The sequence below is a fragment of the Jatropha curcas genome, chromosome 1, assembly GCF_041381405.1.
Source record: "Jatropha curcas cultivar XTBG-Jc1 chromosome 1, XTBG_Jcur_1.0, whole genome shotgun sequence".
Lineage (NCBI taxonomy): Eukaryota > Viridiplantae > Streptophyta > Magnoliopsida > Malpighiales > Euphorbiaceae > Jatropha > Jatropha curcas.
In genome coordinates, this window is record NC_143151.1 from 20,034,355 (window position 1) to 20,053,292 (window position 18,938).

The 18,938-nt window shown below is 35.9% G+C and overlaps 1 protein-coding gene across 1 annotated transcript in view; it reads right to left on the reverse strand.

Moving 5' to 3' along the window:
* Nucleotides 1-365: 365 nt before the first annotated feature.
* LOC105628927 (Zinc finger, C3HC4 type (RING finger) family protein) overlaps nt 366-18,938 on the reverse strand; it is a 28,708-nt gene continuing 10,135 nt past the window's right edge. The window contains exons 3-12 of the mRNA XM_012210418.4: nt 15,780-17,290; nt 15,194-15,457; nt 12,735-12,952; nt 10,231-10,508; nt 5,239-8,266; nt 5,023-5,155; nt 3,992-4,515; nt 3,007-3,915; nt 2,389-2,565; nt 366-916 (exon numbers count right to left, since the gene is read on the reverse strand). Coding sequence (XP_012065808.1) covers nt 719-916; nt 2,389-2,565; nt 3,007-3,915; nt 3,992-4,515; nt 5,023-5,155; nt 5,239-8,266; nt 10,231-10,508; nt 12,735-12,952; nt 15,194-15,457; nt 15,780-17,290 — 7,240 coding nt within the window. The 3' untranslated portion in view covers nt 366-718. The remainder of the gene's footprint in view (nt 917-2,388; nt 2,566-3,006; nt 3,916-3,991; nt 4,516-5,022; nt 5,156-5,238; nt 8,267-10,230; nt 10,509-12,734; nt 12,953-15,193; nt 15,458-15,779; nt 17,291-18,938) is intronic.

Here is an 18,938-nt window from a genome sequence, read left to right on the forward strand (position 1 = left end):
ATCAAGAAATAGGGTCTACAGCTTAGGAACCTTCTTGAGAATTGAATTAATGGAATCCACACGTTAAAATCCTTAAAGTAGGAACTTCACTTTATTGATTTAGTACGCACTCTATACTGAGATATTTTTTAAGTAAGATCTTAAATACCTTCGGATGCTAGGTTTGGGAGGCATAACGGCCGTGACAACAATAACAGCCCGGTAGTTATTCACTTCTACATGTTTTTGTTGCACATTTCCAAAATTTTTTCCTTCTGATTGGAAAGAGAATGTTAAAATTTTTAATAATTTGTTACAGTAATAAATACTTACGTAATATGAGCATAATCTAGATAACATAATTCAATTTAATTTTACTACATGAATTTTATAAATAAAATAATTATATTACCACCCATGACTGGTAACATAAAGAGTGAGACTGTACAATATATTATATACTCTCATCATTAAACACTGTGCTCTCAGTCTCAAGAACAAAGAAGCAATTGGCGAGAAACTATACACTATATTTTATCAATTTCTTCTGTCCACTGCAGAAAAAACTGCTATACACCAGCGAATGGAATGAACATATACTCGGTAGAATATCTAGTATGACAAGCAGGCAATATGGTATCTCTCTAGGAGTTAATGATAATTAATACCTACTGGCGAAATATGGTCAATAATATCAGCATAAGTGCTTGAGAAATCTTGCTTCTGTTTGAAATGCCAATCATGGTCGGAAAATTCTAATCGTTTTTGTGACCTGAAGTCGACAAAATGGACATCTGGAAACAGCAGATGAGCATCTACGACAAAGCACGTGGCCACAGGGAACAATAGTCATATCAACTTCATTGCTCAAACAGACACGACAAATCCATGCTGCTTTTGCAGTATCAGCTTCTTTTGCTGCCACATCAGCCTTCTCCTGCAGATATATACAATAACATTAGCGAAGCTTCAGAAAAATATCATAATCAGATGCAGAGCATACACTTTGACAAGAGAAAATAGTTCCTAGAAGGATAAATATAGCATCTGCTGCTTAATCAAATAGACATGCAGGCACATGCTCATATACCGCTTCTAGTTATACATTGCTTCTGAGTTGGCTATTCAGGTTGTCGCAATTAACAAAAATCCCATAATGCTGGATTTCACTAGTCCTGAGGCACCAAGAGAAGGTTTAAAATTTAGGGCGAATTACTAGTCCCTATATAAAATTACAGTAGCAAGGACTTGTGTTTTTAAAATAAATTTCTGTAGTCCCTAAAGTTGGAGTACATAGATTTATGTCAAAATAGTATTATTGCTCTTACATTAAATTAAAATAAAATATCAATTTTACCCCTTGTAGAGCTACAAATTTTCTTCTATAATCATCAAATCAATACCCCTATTCAGCAAATTATTGATTTTTCATTTTGCCCCTTTCCTCCTGAACTTCTCAATTTTAATTCACAAACAAGCCACTCTCTTTATGTCTATACCTCCCTTGACATGAAAACAACCATTGTGTGGCAATTTGTTTTCTTAAATCTCATCATCATCAAATCGCAAATCGAAAACATTTTCTCTCCCAATGATAAAAATTATTGTATTTGGGACCAAGTTGTTTAAAAGAAAGTGGAAAGAATTGAGCTGGAATGGGGAGAGTTTCTGGACTTTTTGAGCTTTTCTGATCAATCTTCTTGTATTAATCAATGTAGTCAAAAGCACAAAAAGCGCTCGCCTAAACACTGAAGCTCAGAGACAAGTAGAATAAGCACTTTTAAATATCAAAGCAAGGCGTGTTCCACAAAGCGAGGGCCTCACATGAAGCGCAAAGCGAGAAAAGCCCCTGGTAAATTACCTGGTAAATTCTTTATTTTCCTGTGCAATCAGGTTAGAGACAGAGATGTGATTAGGGGAAGACAGGAAATGAAAGGCTTAGTGTTGAAAGGTATTTTGGAATAAAAGATTGATTGTATTCTTTTTTTTTTGACGTTTAATAGAAAACCCCCAAGGCCTAACAAAAGACTAATGGGTTCGGCACACTCACATCCAGAGACTTAGTTTTGAAAACACAACTCTTGACTATTGTGTTTAATTATACTAGAGGGACTACATAGAAATTCACCCTAAAATTTGTATACATGGTATTCAGAAATGCTAAGCCAAGGGAGAAGGCTATAATTTTTATAAACATCGGAGACGTCAATAACAGCTGACTTGGCTTAGAGAAACACTTACATGAAAAAAGAAAACAGAAGAATAAAATAAAATGCATGTGAAGTTGCAATAAAATCAGAATATTTTCTGTAGAAACAATCCTATGGTGAGCTGTAAATTGTTAATGATATTGGATTTGATTATGTCAATATAAGCAAGTATACTAAATAGAAAATTTGCTTCACAAACCTGTTCAAGCAATAGTGTTGCCTGAGATTCTTTCAATTGTTCCTGCAGAGTTATTGTTCTTTGCAGAAGAGATTGTTTCTCCTCATCAATGTTTATCCCTGCTGCAGAAAGCATCTCATGGACTGCCTGCACAAGTTCAGCAGCTGACACTCTGCCATACTGAAGCTCACTACCACCCTGCAGTCAACATTGAAAACGGTGCCCGCAGTTAAACGCTTAATAGAATCCAGCTGCTGCAATTAATGACCGAAAATTTATAAAAAAATTTAAAAAAGAATTTGGCTATATTTTTTTTTAATTAATTGTTAAATTTTTTAATTTCTTAATTAAATATGGTGAGTCAATTTTTTAATTATTCAAAATAAAAATGGAAAAACAATTTTGATTAATTATTCAATTTTCAATTCTGAATTAAATATCATATGAATTGAATGTATAATCAAATATGGAAAGTCAAACATGATTAATTATAAAAACCAAATATGCAATATTCTGACTTCTTAATAAAATATGGAAAGCCAATTTTGATTAATTCTCAAATTCACATTTTTTTTTTTGGGGAGAAAAAGAGTATGTGAAATCAAAACCAAAACCAATTACTAAGTAGAAAGCCTGAACCTGATAAGATTTTGTTTTAGCTTTTGTAGAACTTTCTGGGACCTCAACGGTAGTCCTTTGAACAACTACTGCATGACTATAATCTGGCAGAGCTGCCAAGGAAGCCTCGTTTCCCATAGATATGCTTTTAAATGAAAAGACTTGTGAAGAAAGAAGAGGCTCAACCACTCCAGGTGCAGTTTCCACCTTGAATCTGTAAAGAGCTTGACCAGCTGATGGTTTAACATCCTCTGGAACTCTACCATATTTCAACTTCTGTCTATCCTGAGTCCGCCATGCAATTATTTCTCCCCTATAAAAGGGTCTCAAAGGATGAAGCTGCACTTGAAGAGCATCTGCAGGCTGTATTTCCTTGCCAACTAATTTATTACTTGTAGATTCAAGTTCTTTCTTGTCAGAATGAAGCTTCAGTATATTGAGTATTCCAGTTTCACAGCCTTCTGGACATAAAAATAAGGATCCTATCGGTAGTGGGGCAGGGAAGCCTAAAACCTGGCTTACAACTATTGCAACAACATCAAGAACAGGTATGCAAGCAGGTGGTTCCGCAACCAGAATAGAGGTCTCTGACCGGTTTACAAAGTACAGACTTCGGTGTTTGGATTCTCCCTCCCATTCTGGAATAACAGAATTCTTACTGATGACAGTTATATCTAGATACTTTGGAAGAAACATAAAGCGGGTATGGAGAAATTTAACAAACGTTAAGTTTTCTGCAACAAATTCTAGTAACTTCTGTATGGTTTCTAAAGATAAATCATCAGTAGTGGGAACATAACCAGCTAGGCTATTTACAAGAGTCCATACAGCACTTTGGAATGATCTGCTTGATAGCTTCTCTCTGATGAGTGCCAGTGGGACAGACCCAATACATTCCAGTTTACGTAGATCTTCACCCTCATCAAGTTCCTGAAGAAATAACATATAGCCAATGAACAAAATTTAACACGATTTTTTAGACAATAATTTCATACAAGCTACTTACCTCTACTACAACATCAGATATCTTCCTAATGCCCAGAGCCACACAAATTCTCTCTGGAAGATCTGGATGAACAAACCTTAACCTTGATGTGTCAATGCATTTAACATATCGAGAGCCATACGAATCAATATACACACATGACTTTGCATGAACAAGCCTGCAACCATCATCTGGGACTATGGCATCTGATTTCCAGCTGACCACGCCAGATGCATTTCCCTCAGCAGTTGTATCACAGAGAAAATACAAGATTCCCATCACAGCACGGAGTTCATTTGGATTTAAACGCTGATATCCACAAGCATTTTGGAGATTTAGTAGAATATCCTTTGCAGAATCAGTTGATAGCACGTCCTGAAGTCCCAACTCTTTTAGAATTTTCACAAAAGGAAGATAAGAAATAGGAAGTTCAAATGCAAATGGTGATAGGTTGATTGTCAGCCGAACAAAAAGGGACTTTGCTGTCACCAAGCGTGTTCCATTTGCAGCAGGAAGAAAAGCCACTTGCTGTAGTTCTTTTATATCTGCATAAAACAATAAAAGAAAAAAAAAAAAGGAAAGAAGTACAGCGTTAACAATTTGACTAGCAGTTGCAAACACATAATGGTAATGTTCGGAACTTCAATGTCAAGTTCTATGCATTATAAAAATTCAGATGCAGAAAGAGCAAAGTTAGCTCAATTACTGGAAAAAGACCATTTACAGACCAACAATACGACTACAATGCATTTGGATGCTCTTATTAATGAAAGGTGCAAACTGATAAATAAACCACAGTGGTGTTGCAGAACATCCATTGTGTTATCTTCCACTTCCTAATATTTTTTCTTAATGAAATTATTTTTCTTAATTCTTATAAGATAAATTTCAATAGAAATTTGTACACCAATCAATCAAAATTGTGTGCAAAGGTATACATGAAAAAAACAGTAGGAGATAGATTATAGTCCAACATGAAAATTATTTCCATTTTTTTCTGGTTATGAATGCAGGACTAGGCATTAAGAGAAGAAAAGAAAAAGGAGAGCCACCTGAAGAAGAGAGGGAACCCCAAATACTATCCAGGTATCTCAACACTGTACAAGAAGCTTCATTAACTGTCATTACACCTAATGCAGTGGGCCAGTGAGCAAGTGTATCTTCACCACCACTTCTTCCAATCACCTGACATGTATACTCATTAACTACACGAGCACTTGCAAAACATAATACTCTTGGACACATACAAGTATACTAAAATCTGTTACCTGTAGATGTTTTAGTACTGTAGAAAAAGATGGAGGACTCCTTAGGTGGAGTGCTCCCCAAGAGAATTCGGGAGGAATAACATTTTGTCGGGAAATAATGGGACAAGTGCTCCAAGCCAAAGGCCAATCTTTTAACAAAATAGCCTGACTATATGAAGTAAGCACTCTCCTGCCGCCACCACTGGGAAATCCCAGTTCAGCAGGTACACATGCAATCTTACCGATTACATTACAGAAATTATTACCATAAAGGACAGCAAAGTTTGAAATCACAGCTTCAATAACAGATCCAGCTAATGCCCATATCTCCATAGAAATCTCATCATTGGAGTCCCCCTCAAAATCATCAAAATCCCCCTTGGATTTCATGCACTCAGTTCCAAAAAATTCTACCTTTTTGGCACATTCAAGTATTACATCTGCTTCAGCTGCAGTTCGAAGACCTATTTTCCTTAATATGCGAAGCCAACCATCTATAGTAAATCTTTCTCCAGGAAATTTCTTCCTCTCACCACAGAATACAGATGTTAATAAAGCATCACAGGGATCAAACAGATCCTTGGGCCTTGAGAGATCTGTGGAAAATTCATCTGCATTTCTTACAAATTTAGTTTCCTTTAGAACTTCAAGTATAGAAGAGTCTGTTTGGAGATCTTGCCAATTGGTATAAAGATAAATTAATATATCTTCCTGCTCAAGTTGAGATTTGCCTTCAAATCCAGGCAACCCAAACCTTATCAAAATCTGTGGATCATATAATTCAGGAACCCCAAGGGCTCTTAATAGCAAATATTCGATTGAATCTGTTGAATAGGAAAGGCAATGCTCGTCAAATGGCTTTAGGAATGATTTTGAAGATATCATACACTGATCTTTACCATGCAATCTGCTGTAGGAACCTGTGACCGTTTTATACATAGGCAAAAAACGCAGTACTTCAAGCTCCTCAGTTCCGTATTTAGAGCTATTAGAAAAGAAATCATTAGCAAAAAGATTGAAAAGCTCGTCTCGATCTGAACCTACAAATGATGCAAGTTCAGCAAAGTAGCCAGCACGTTTTGCAGCAACAAGCTTGGAAGCAATAACTTGGCCCAGTGACTGACCAGGTTGAGGGAGGCAATTACATGAGGCAGCACAACCAATGAAAGCAGCATCAAAAATTGGTACATTGCACTGGTTCAGCAGAGAAAACAGCCAAGGATACCTTTTTTTGGTTTGCTCAAAAGCTGAAATATATGACTGAATTTCGGATTCAGGAGAATGGTCCAGGGATAGTCCACTCATATCACTGCCTGTGCCAACCACTTCCAAGACACCATTTCCAGAGGCTGGATCAGTAAAAGGTGGAGGAATGAAGACCAAATTGCGTTCTTTTACACGGCATAAGATGGGTCTACCAAGAAAAACAGGAATTAGGGGCCAATCCGCAAATAGTAAAAGCTCTTCTGATGAACCAGTGAAACATTTCCAGAATAATCTTATCCATTCATGGGAAGGACCACCTTCATTAACAGAAGTAGATGTATTCTCCCATGAAAACCATGGGGCCATGTTTGAACTCATAACATGGTTCACCCAATTCTCGTGAAAAAGTGATCTCATGTGACTAGCCAGTAAGTAAAGGGAGAAACTGTTCAGTTTTAATAATGATTGCATGGCGCATTTTGAGAAAATACCAACCAGGATAGGTCTATCCAACAATTTCGGATGGATAAATTTTGCAGTTAAAGGTATCATCAGGGCCTGTTGATCCTTGTCACCAAGCCAAAGTTCTGTAACTCCTAACCTAGCTAAATTATTAGCAGCTGTTGGACAAGGTAAACCCCTGAGCTCAGCAGCAACCAGTAGAATTTTAGGATTTACATTTCCATTGATGCCATCTGCAATAATGTTTCCCCGAATTGAGGGTTCTCCAGCCCTACCAATATCTTCAACAACTCCCCGGCCAAAATCAATTAACGCCTTTCCCAAACTCGTCATCAGTTCAAGGGCATCTCCTGAACTGGCTGCATTCTGGGATGGCAACCCAGGAAAATTTTGTACATTAGAAATTGATACTGAAGCATAACTGTTGCCCACCTCATTAGCTGCTCTATTCATTGTACTGGAGTTAAAAGAGTCCACTGATGTATTTTCTCCAGAGAAATTAGATGATGCTGGAAATTCAATATCAGACAAACAGTATTCGAGAACGTCCAAATATGTATCAACTGAACGAAGAACAAGAGACGTTGAAGACATCCTCAAAAGATCCCTGACCATTTTAGGTTTAATTTGTCGAACAACAACCCCCACAGCCTGGATTTCAGTCACCAGCTCCCAGGGTACAGAAAACACGGAATAATGTTCCTTCACAAAGCCACAAACTGTAGCTGGAAGCAAATTACTATTTACTCCATTTCCAGGTTGAGAAAGAAACATACCTTCTTCGGACTTGACCAAGATTCCTGAATACAGCTGCCACAGAGGAAGATCAGCAACACGAACATAGAATGGCCTTATTACTTGTTCAATGAGACATTCCCAATCTGCTTTAAGCACTTCTGTTTGTACTAAGTTATTGACATCACCAGATTCATTAATAAGTGGATGCTTGCTTGACCTTGGCCAGAAAGAATAAATTAGATCACCATATGCCTTCAAAGATACTGCAACTGAACGAGTTGCACTTGATTCGATAGTGGAACTTGAAGGTTCTCTTCTTAACCTCTGCATTTCAATCACCATTTCAACGTATGAATCACGAACACAAGCCATCAATTCTCTGTTCCAAGCTTCAATCAACTGATCTCCAGCATCAACACGTGCTTCCATTAAAGTTCCACGATTCTGATACTTAAACAGAGAACGACCACCGTTGTGACGTACAAGGAAACATCCAAAAATAGTAACAGGTAGAGTAATACTACCAGACAAAGGAAGAGGAGACATAACAGAGCTTTTCATATGCACATCAACAGGGTGACCGTTTCTTGATATGTGTGCTGCAACTCCAGCCACAGGTGTCAAGTTGTATGCAAGATATCTCCTACGTGGGGAAAAATATGGAACCAGATAAAATTCAAGGCAGACATTTCAAGAAGAAACCCCAAAGTTTTTTTTATTTTTTTTGTTTCTCAAGGCAAGCAATGCATCAACTCTTTGTTTTCACTCCAATTGAAGGATAAATTATTTCTGGAGTACATGACATGCCAATCATAGAAAAGAGCTATTCTAATATTGCAAATATCACGTCGAGTGTAATATAACTTTTGCTGTTAATCCATAGAAGCCTAAACACGGCATAACAAGTATGAACAGAATTTTCAAAACCTATTTATTGGCCCAATTTGAAAGACATGGAACTTCCATGGTTCCACTCCCCCTGGAGTCTGTATAGGCAAGGATTTGAAGGGTTGATAAAGTTGAAAAGAAGAGGAAGATTTTGTAGAACAGATGCTGTTTTGGTAAAAACGACACTGGAATAGTAGACCATTTACTGTTGTAGAATTCCAATTGGAGTACATTTTACCAAGGCTCCAATTCAATTAACAAATATAGGTATATTTCTATAGGTCAGCCTTACCTATTTTCGCAAAGTTCCATAGATTTTTTCCAGTGTTTTGAAATATATGCTTTGTAATCAATTACAAGTATCCACATACAAAACAAGTGCTATGGTACAGTAAACCAGGGTTTTCCCACTTTCCCTTGCAAGAGTTTAGACCAACTCCCCACAGCTAGATCCTTTAGAATATTTTCTACTTATTCTTGTGTCCTATTTTTGCTCGTTATCTTTTTCATTTTGGGTTTACCCACTTTTTTACATAACGTCACATCATCACAATTTCCCAATGTCTGTTCTTTTTCTGTTCTAATTTCCTACTGTCATTTTTGTTTATTCTTCTTTTTTTTCTTTTATTCCTCCTTCGTTATGTATCTGTTCTCTTCCACTTACTCTTATTTAATTGAATAAGATTACTCTCATTATTTATTAGTATTAGTAGTAGTCATAATTTGTTTTATATTATTTTATTTAATATATTTTAGAAATTTTATGCCTCACTTCAACCAAGCTAGTGCATTTTGCTCTCTAAGTTAGAAGAAGAATAATAAAGTTGGGTGCGCTTCTCACTTTTTACGACCTTGACTCAACCTGATCCTAAACTTTAAACAGGGTGGAGTCTAATAATTGTCTTAATCCTCTCAAGGATTTGGACTCTCAGAAAACTAAAATGATTGCTGATTTTCTAGATCAAAGAAGTATTCAAGTGGTCTGCTAAAATAAACCATAAGACATCTAACCAAACTCTACCAGCAAAGCTGAAAATTACAAAAATATCTCCAGACCTTAAATGAGAAGACTTGAGAAGAAGTAAAGAACTGCTAAGTCCATAAGGAATCCTCGAACTACCACAGGCACTTTCCCTGTGGCTCAAATATCACTCTTCTTCTTGAAACATTAATAGCTTTAACCCTAAGCTTGCAAATAATATGCTAATATGATAATAAGCAATGAGTGTATTGTCACATTCAAAATAGTAGCTCAGACAGAAATTTCAGCCAATTACATGGCTGTATCATGGCCACAACTTTTCAAAGTTCAATTTCTTTTATCACACAAGTCTTCTTAAGAAAACAATCAAATGATTATGAAGTCATTATCTCTAACAGTGGACAAATTTGCATTCAAAACCTGACATTTTATGGGGCCAATTTACCTCCCCTTATCTTACTCCTACCAAATTCCAAATACCGAGAAAAAGAATGATGATTTTGGACAACCAAAAGTCAATATACAAATATGTGTATGTGTGTTTGCGTACACAGAAACTAAAAAGCTTGCTTTCCCTCATTACTCAAATGTTGATATTCTCATTAAAAGGGAATTTCAGGCAGAAAAGTCCTTCATGAAATGCAGAAGTTGTTTTAAGACAAACTAACTGTGCATAAACCTCAAGTTGCAGTTTTGAAAAAGTTATTTATATAAATCAAATAAGTTCAAAAACATACCTATCAAGAGCCATATTTCTTGTTTGCCCAGAACCAAGGGTTTGCACAACAAGCCACCGGTCAACAACTCTATTAGTTGTAGCTCCTTCATACAAATCCACGTCTAACACATGCAATTTTACTGCAGCATTTGAGCTGCCAAATAACCGTGATATTTGAAACTTCCTCCACTGTTTTTCTGAAAAAGGGTTTCTCATGGTAGCACATAATGAATCAACAGAAACTGAAAAATCCTGGCATGGTTTATCACATCCCTCATCCCATGTTGAGAGTGATACCTGAAAACGTATTATTTGTCATTTACATTGTAAATTTTGAGGTTTATTAAGAACAATTACCAGAGCATGTATATTTTTAAACAAACCATAACTGAAAGGTTCAACTTCCTCAAGCATTAGGAAAACAAATTTGGTGTCCTTGACTTCTGAATAACCACAAAACATAAACTTGCAAAGACATTGATACATGCTAGGGCACAAACTACAAGAAGACAATGTTTATTAACGCAAAAATGGTATCAAAGGAACCCTCACATAAACAGTATAGTATTTCAAACTAGAAAAATAACAAAATAAATAGATACAGATTTTTCATTTAGCTACCTACCATTTGTGATCATATGTTTTCTACACCCAAAGAACATAATCAGACATGTACAAGTCATATTGGGCCAATTGAATGGAGAACTGATCAAGTCGGGTCAAAACAAGCCATTCGGACGACTTGCTCTACTGTTTTGGCTACAACCGAAGCTATAAATGGAATTTTCAAGTAAACCAGTTGGATTGAAAACTAGATATGTAGAGCTTTTCAACAGTACATTGCACATTTAAATTGGACACAAGACAGGCAAAAATCAGATGCAAACTAGACCAAAATCAGGTGAAAATTGACGAGCTGACTGCATGTCAATGCGGCTATCGCACCACACACTGCAAAAATCGCATAGTTCAAGGCGTGGTCAGCTCACCTGTTCTGCACACACAACAAATTTTTTTCTGCATTTTTCCCACTTCGGTAGTTTACAACCCCCCACTTAACTCTAACACACACTGACATACGCCGGCACAAACTAGATTGAAGGCTTTCTCTAGTTTTCTTGCCTACTCTCTATGTTCTCACTAAAAAGGTAGTTTATTTCTCCTTGATTCTGATCCGCCTAGTTGAGTCTCTTGACTTGATTTGGTTTAGTTAAATTTTCTTTTCTATAATTTGCTACAAATTGCAAGAATTAGATTGACAGTTGTCCCTACTCTTTCGCTTCTTCTCTCTATTTTTTCTCACCGAAGATTTTCGACCAAATCAACTCTCCTTGATTTCATATGGCTTGAATATTCGAATTTTTGGCACAACCATCCGGATTTAAGCAAAGTTGAATTAAGATCCATGAAATTTTGTCAAGTGCACACTCCTCTCCAAGGCTAAAGAAAACTAAGGTAAATAGCCTTATCACAAACTCTTCCACTCATATTCTTGGTAAAGTGCCAAAAACATGATAAATTAAAAGATAAAATGAATCGATGGAAGACAACTATATGGTTCTGATTCCCATTCAAAGGGACATGTAGGCATGCTTAGAATCTGACTCTAAGTAGCAAAATGAATCAAGAAAAACCATCTTCTCCTCCTCATTTTATTTTATGCTTTCTTTGGGGATGCGTGGCCTTCCTCCCATAAAGGCTAGAGTTGGCACCTCCGGGTTTTGCTTTGAATGTAATATAAATTTAATTACTAGTTTTTATTTTTTCTTATTTATTTGTTTATGTTTATTTGTTGTAATGATTATCTTATTCATCCATTTATTATTTGCATTTCATCTTATAAATTGTTCATAACAATCTTTATTTTCATAAGTATTAATTAAATTAAGCGAAACCGAATTTACTTGAACCAAAAACCTAGTTCCCACATCCTCTTTAGTTTGGAGTCCTGAATTTTTTCCATTGGCCATTAGTTGAAAGTCAATATGATTTTTTACCTTGTATTTTTCCCAAAATAAAAAAAAAGTGGTAACTCCCAAAAAAATGAATTTTCCAAATTAAAGAAATCATTTGCCAAATAACACGATAGCTGCTTCACCCATGGACTGGACAAGATGCTTTATTGAATGATTGTATAACATCTAGTACAAGAAACTTATATAAGTCAAAAGAAAAACTATAAACAAGAATATAAAGCAAAACTTGAGAGACAATGCTCTCCAGTCAAGTAAGATATCATTCGATGAGACTCTAAATATTTCATGAAATATGGAAAAGAATGATTAAAAAATAATATATGTGAATAGGCTTTGAAACCCATATTTATGAGTTTTGACGGCCAAACTGTTGGTTGTATTGTAGATAATCCAAATTCACCAAAATGATTAAAAAACATTTTTCTGCAATACATAGTTGTGAGTGTGAGTGCATATGTAAGAATGCATTTTAATATAATTGTAGGGCCAAGTAATTAAATAGTTGCATGCAAGAGAAGGTACAACTAGCTAGAACAATAAATACTACCTGCAAAACTGACTTCAAGAAAATAAGTGTCCTAGATGAACTCTCCATGAATCTTTCAAATATTTGCTTTACTCTCTTCAATCCCAACTCGAGTCCATCTTTAAGACATTCTGATGACAGAGGCATGCGGATAATAGTAGAATCAAATGAAGATGACATGTTTTCACCGGCCAGCATAGGATCAAATTGATCACAAAAACGCTCCGTCAAATTTGTACCTGAGACCACATCAGAAGGGTGACACTAAGCTCTTCAATATCCTTGTGCAAAAACCAAGAAAATTAAAAGAATGAAATTCTTAGAAAAATAAAATCCAGAAACGAAAAAACAAAGGGAATGTGATGAAGATAGGTAATAATCTGAGCCAATTAGAAGATATTAAAAGCTCAGCTTAGTGCTCAAGCTCTCAAATGAAACAAGCCAAACAGCATATCGACCAACTTCCAAGATAATAAAGATGATCAAAATATACAGGAAATCACTTCCACTCTTCTCCACACCAGGCAATTTGACCTCGGCAATATCTTCCATGTTTGTCAAACAATTTGGCATTCATTCTATAAGGCATATTTCACCCAAATGTTTTCATGCTGCAATGATATGTACAAAAATTTTAGGTTATGGCATCATCGAATTGCCATGTTCTAGGTCAGGGAATCCAGCATTTGCTGCAAGCAAAAGCTAAACCAGGCACATTTCAGTGGCTAGTTTTCACTCACAACTAACACTTTCATTTAGCCAAATGTGCATTTAGCTAGCGAACTAAAGAGGTCAACCTCAAAATTATTGGCTTGCCGATTAGGAAAGTACGTACAAGACATACTATTAGACTTTCATCAAGATCAAGCTAGCTCAAGCTCTCCTATTCTAAAGATTAAAAGATATAATACGTAGCCATCTCAGCTAAATTTTATCCACAGGCATAAGAAGAAAAAAGAGAATTAGAGAGCCAACTACGTTCTATCTTCCAGCCTCTCTAGACGACATGAATGAAAGAAGAAAGAATCCTTTGCAACTTTCTGACTCCAAAGATAAATAAAATAACAAAATAAGTAAGGATATTTAAGATGCAAGAATAAATGCAAATTAACCTATTGGACCATTCCTCTCTCTTCCTAATATTTCCATTTGAAAGGAATGGATATTGTGAAACGCTGGCTTCTAAATCAATCTTGACCACATTTAAGAGCCTAAACTTGATTGGAGTCAACATAACTGCTAAACCATAGCCAAGCTAACCAAGAATCAATGAGATGAGATTAAAAATAATCCCCCCTTTCTTTTTTCTTTGTTCATTACAGGCCTATTTGGCATGAGCTAAATAGACCCCACCATTACCGGATCAACAAAAATTTATCTACAAGTGAGTTGCTAGCTTGAATATCAATAGCAGAACAAGTTCATTTTTTGAGCCCAGGGGAGTGCTTCCAGTCTTTACCAAAATTTCTCTTTCATCATTTATATGCCTTGCAATTGATTTTTGGGCCTAACCATTAAAATAAATTAAGTTATTCTAATGTGTTAGCCTTCCAATTTAAACTCTTGTTTTTGGCCCTTTATTCTCCATTTTGGGTTCTCCAACACTACCCTCAACAACAACAATTACCATAATGGGCCTCACTTGTTTTGCACAGGCACCCAAAGGTGTCTGTCCTCCCACACACCGCGGGCTAGCCCTTTTTACCCAGGCTTCCATCTCACATGGCCACACCTTGGCCTACCTCCATGATCTTTTTTGTCCATTAGAGAATCAGCACTTTAGATTCAAATAATGAACCACAAAATAGCAAGTCACTAGTTGCACTGCCGAAGATTTTAGAACTATAAATTTTTCTTAATTAAATTCTATTACCTTAACTTCAATTTTTTTTGTTTCTTTTTGAGCAAACACTCAAGTAAGAACCTACTTATCAAATGACTCAAGGTTATTCTCGTGAAGTATCCTAAGTGGCTCTACAATGAAGCACTTCCACCAAAACTCCATTTAAAAGGGTCTGTGCAATTACAGCTTTGTCATAGATCATACAGCAACCTCTTCTTGATTTGCTATGCTTAGGCCGTCTAAATAATTGTAGATAACACATCATCACTGTCCTCACAAACAAAATCCCAACAGAAAGTGGTTAAACTCATATAACTCAAATTTCATGGAAAATATGAATTTGTAAACTAGATTTCACCACACTGGTTACTTTTTGTTATGAAATTCTATGTTAACATCATACAAAAAGGCCCTCAGTTTAATGAAAGGGAAGCTACGATAATTTCAAAAGACAACATTTTTCAATAAGCATGAACACATTAGATATCACTTTAATCAATTCAAGGAACAAAACAGCCAGATATTTTTACAGAAGCAAAAGAAATTCAAAAGAAAAAATAATGAAGACATCTGAAGAGTAACACATATTAGAAGAATAGTAAAAACACTTAAGAACCTAAATCTATGAGTAACATACCAATCAGAGAAAACACTTTGGCTGCAGGAGTATGACTTGAAGGAACACCAAGTGCCAGACCACAAGGATCGAACATATAAAAGTGGCCACCAGAAATAATTGATAAGAGATCACATACAAAGTAACAGCTAAGAAGTCCCAGACCATAATTAAGAGTATTGCCACGAAGTCTCCATGGTGGTAGAAGCTGAAGGCTGCTAACTTCCTCTCTAGTTAAGCTAACACCATCCAAAATGGCAACTAGAGCGGGCCCTTGGAATTCACCTGATTGAATCACAAGTTTGAAATCAATATTTAGAACAGTGCAGAATTTCACAAGAAGAAAGCTAGATAAAATCTCAAAGCAATCCAAAAGTAATCTTAGATATCTGATTCATTTTTGATTGATGTATCCCTAAGAAACATCCACTACAGTTAATGTCCCTGAAGTGACAAGAAGAGAAGTAACAACTACGAAATCGTAAAAACAATTCCTAAATTTATGAAATCTTAAAAACAATTCCTAACAATTTATGAAATCTGAAAAACAATTCCTGTCTCATGAAACCATTTAAAGAAATAAAAATATATATTCAGAACTCTTTACCCAAATTGGGCTGCAGCAATGACTGACGAGGATGCTCCCTCTTGTCAAGGGTTAGGTGTAACCTTTTAGCCTTGCAGCAATCTGCTAACTCAAGAAGATCAAACAACAAAAAATCATTGTTCCCATACAATTCCAGAAGATCACTTATCTTAGCAAAATCCATGCATGGCAAATCTTTATTCATATCTTCATCTACCAAAGCAAGGCAGCGGAGTGATTTAACCCCCAACCTATTGGCCAAATCATTGCTGATACTTGGATGCACAAAATCTTTCCCAACTAGTGCACTGTTCTCCATCCATGGTGCGTCATTGTAAACAAGGTCTCCAGAATGCATCAGAACTCCAGAAGAATTTGGCATTAACAATGATGTACTAGAAGCCTCCAACATTGAGTCATCTAAGCAACAGTCTGCGACAGCTTCAAGGACACAATGGACAAAACTTAACTGGTCAGTTGATAGGGAGCACCCTTTCACATTATTTTGTAATCGTTGCAGAACATGGAAATAATCCCAGATATCGAAATTAAGTTTCACACCTAATCCCAATAGCAATTCTCTAAATTCAGATAACTCGGATGGGACAACATACAAATAAGGGGTAAATTTCACTGGCGAATCAAATGCAAGTTCATTTGTGGACACAAAATCATCACCAATCCAAACCCAGGAAACACCACCTAAAGCAGACTTCAACCTCACAAAATCATCAGCACCAATAAATTCTTGCAGTCTAGAATAAAGCATTGGAATTCCCTTTTGCAGTGCCGCATCAAACTCCAGTCTAACAGAAGAATTGAGCTTTAGCTGATTGTAGGACTTGGATAGTTCAATCAATTGCATTGTCAAAACATCCACCTTTGGACAATCCATCCAACCAAGTTTATTTTGTAGGTAATTTGAGTCGCATTCACCATCTAGTATATGAATTGAACAGGATACCATCCACATCTGTGACTTAGGTCTGACAATTATTGGAGACGCTACCTTCCTAGTGGATTTTAACCATGGCAGTCCTTCTAGAGGTGGATCAATCATAATAGGACACCATTCAATACTCTTCAGTTCAGACCAAAATTCTTCTTCTGGTTTGTCATCAACCAAGTTAGTCAAGAGAGAGTGAATATCCAAAGAATCTTTAAGGTAAACCTTATCTCTCTCACGAGAGTTGGGATACAAAGCATCATCATTTGCAACACAATTTTCCTGACAAACCAAGGTACGTGGCAACTGATTGCAATTCCTTTCTTCATCCTCTCCAGAGAGCTTATGTGCTAGAGCATTCAAACAGGTAAAAAACCTCTTCCCATAATTCAACACTTCTGAGTCACCAGAATCATGCAACATTGATATGGATCTAGCACAGTCAAGACAACCAGTTAAACCCAACGTTCTTTTAAGCCCAAGGGTAACTAAAGTCTCCAAAGTTTCAGGATCTGAGAATTCTTTAGAAGGAAAAAACCCACTATGGAGCACCTTTTGTAGCTCAGGAACACGGGGATCATAAAGCCTGAAAAAGACATTATTGCAATGAACTATAATATTAGATCATTTGAAGCAGAAAGAGAAAAGCATAATCACTAGCTATACAAGTTCTATCATGTACATAGAACCCCTTTAGAGCTTAACCTTTTTTTTTTTTTTTCCAATCCCAGTTTAGCTTTTCCTTTTTTTTTTTTTTTTTTTTTTTTTTTTGTGTGTGCATGATATGATTGGAGGGCCACTTCTAGCAAGTAGCAGCATGTCGCAGCAAGTGACAATGTAAGACGAATACCATCATAAAACATATGATAGAACAACAAAGTGAAAATATAACGATGGAAATCAAATATCCAAGGTCCAGTTAAAGGTTGAGAGGTAGTCCACCGTGCTTCAATATCAAGGAAGTATGCCATTTTAACCAGCAATATTGCAGAAAACATCATAAGATAAACATGATAATCAAGTAAACTTCATGTAATCCTTGATATATGATGAAAACCATAAGTTTACAGATAGATCAATTATCTGATTGATCACAATAGCAATGGTATAGTATGGTTAATTTACTTAAGTCATAGCCACACCTATCTTTCACAACACAAAAACATGCCTCAATTTCACTTGTGTGCAAAATTTCACCTTTCGCTTATCCACAGAAGAAGAAAATTCCATATGGATGATCTATGAGAAACTCACATCCCATGATAAGGTGTACTTTAGCCATTTTAAAAAACAAACAGTTAAAAAAAACAAAAAGAAAGGTGTTAGCAAAGCTACAGACTCCCATCACTTTGATACCAACTAGAAACAACTGGTCAAAAATCCCCAGAAGATTATGCTTACAGGGAAGCCAGAAAATGAATCGTCCTATAATAACTGCAAACTGAAGTTTTATTCTTAAAAGCAATGCATTCCTTTAGATCTAAATATTGCAAATAGGACACAATATCTCAGTATCCTTGCCTTTCCCTTCAACCAAAACTTCATAATCTTTTTCCCCCTCTCTCTAAATACCTCCAATTACTTTGGGCAGCCAAGTTTCCTCAAAATTGCTAATATCAATTCCAAATATCAGGAAATGGTGCAATAATGAGAAGACAGAAATCACACTATATTTTACTTTTAAAACATTATGACAACCTAAGCAGAATATCTTACATTTATAGTTAAAATCGTAAGCAAATATCTGTATTAAGGAGAGTGGAAAATTCTAAGGACAGAACTAAAAAATTTTCTTTTGTACTGAAAGCAACTCATACCTTAAGACTCCATCTCACAGTTTATTTTAAATCAAACATGCAACTAACAAGTAAACTAATCAAGTATGCACAGCACAGTACTAACAATAGGAGAAATATGAGAATGCAACCTGGGGGGAATTAAAAGAAATATATAGTAGCTTAATATATATATATATATTTACTGATGCTATGCCCCAAAACATGAGCCCCACATTTTATTAAGTAACAAGGAGAAGCTCGACTTTTCAAACAAAATTACTAATTAAGTACAGCACAGTACTAACAATAGGAAAGAAATTTTCCCCAAAAAAAAGCAATAGGAAAGAAATGTCAATGTAACCTGAGGGGAATAAAAAGAAATATATACTGGCTTTGTAGTACTGTCTATCAAGATATACAAGGTGCAATGCCCTAACAGCCTGAGTCACATCATAT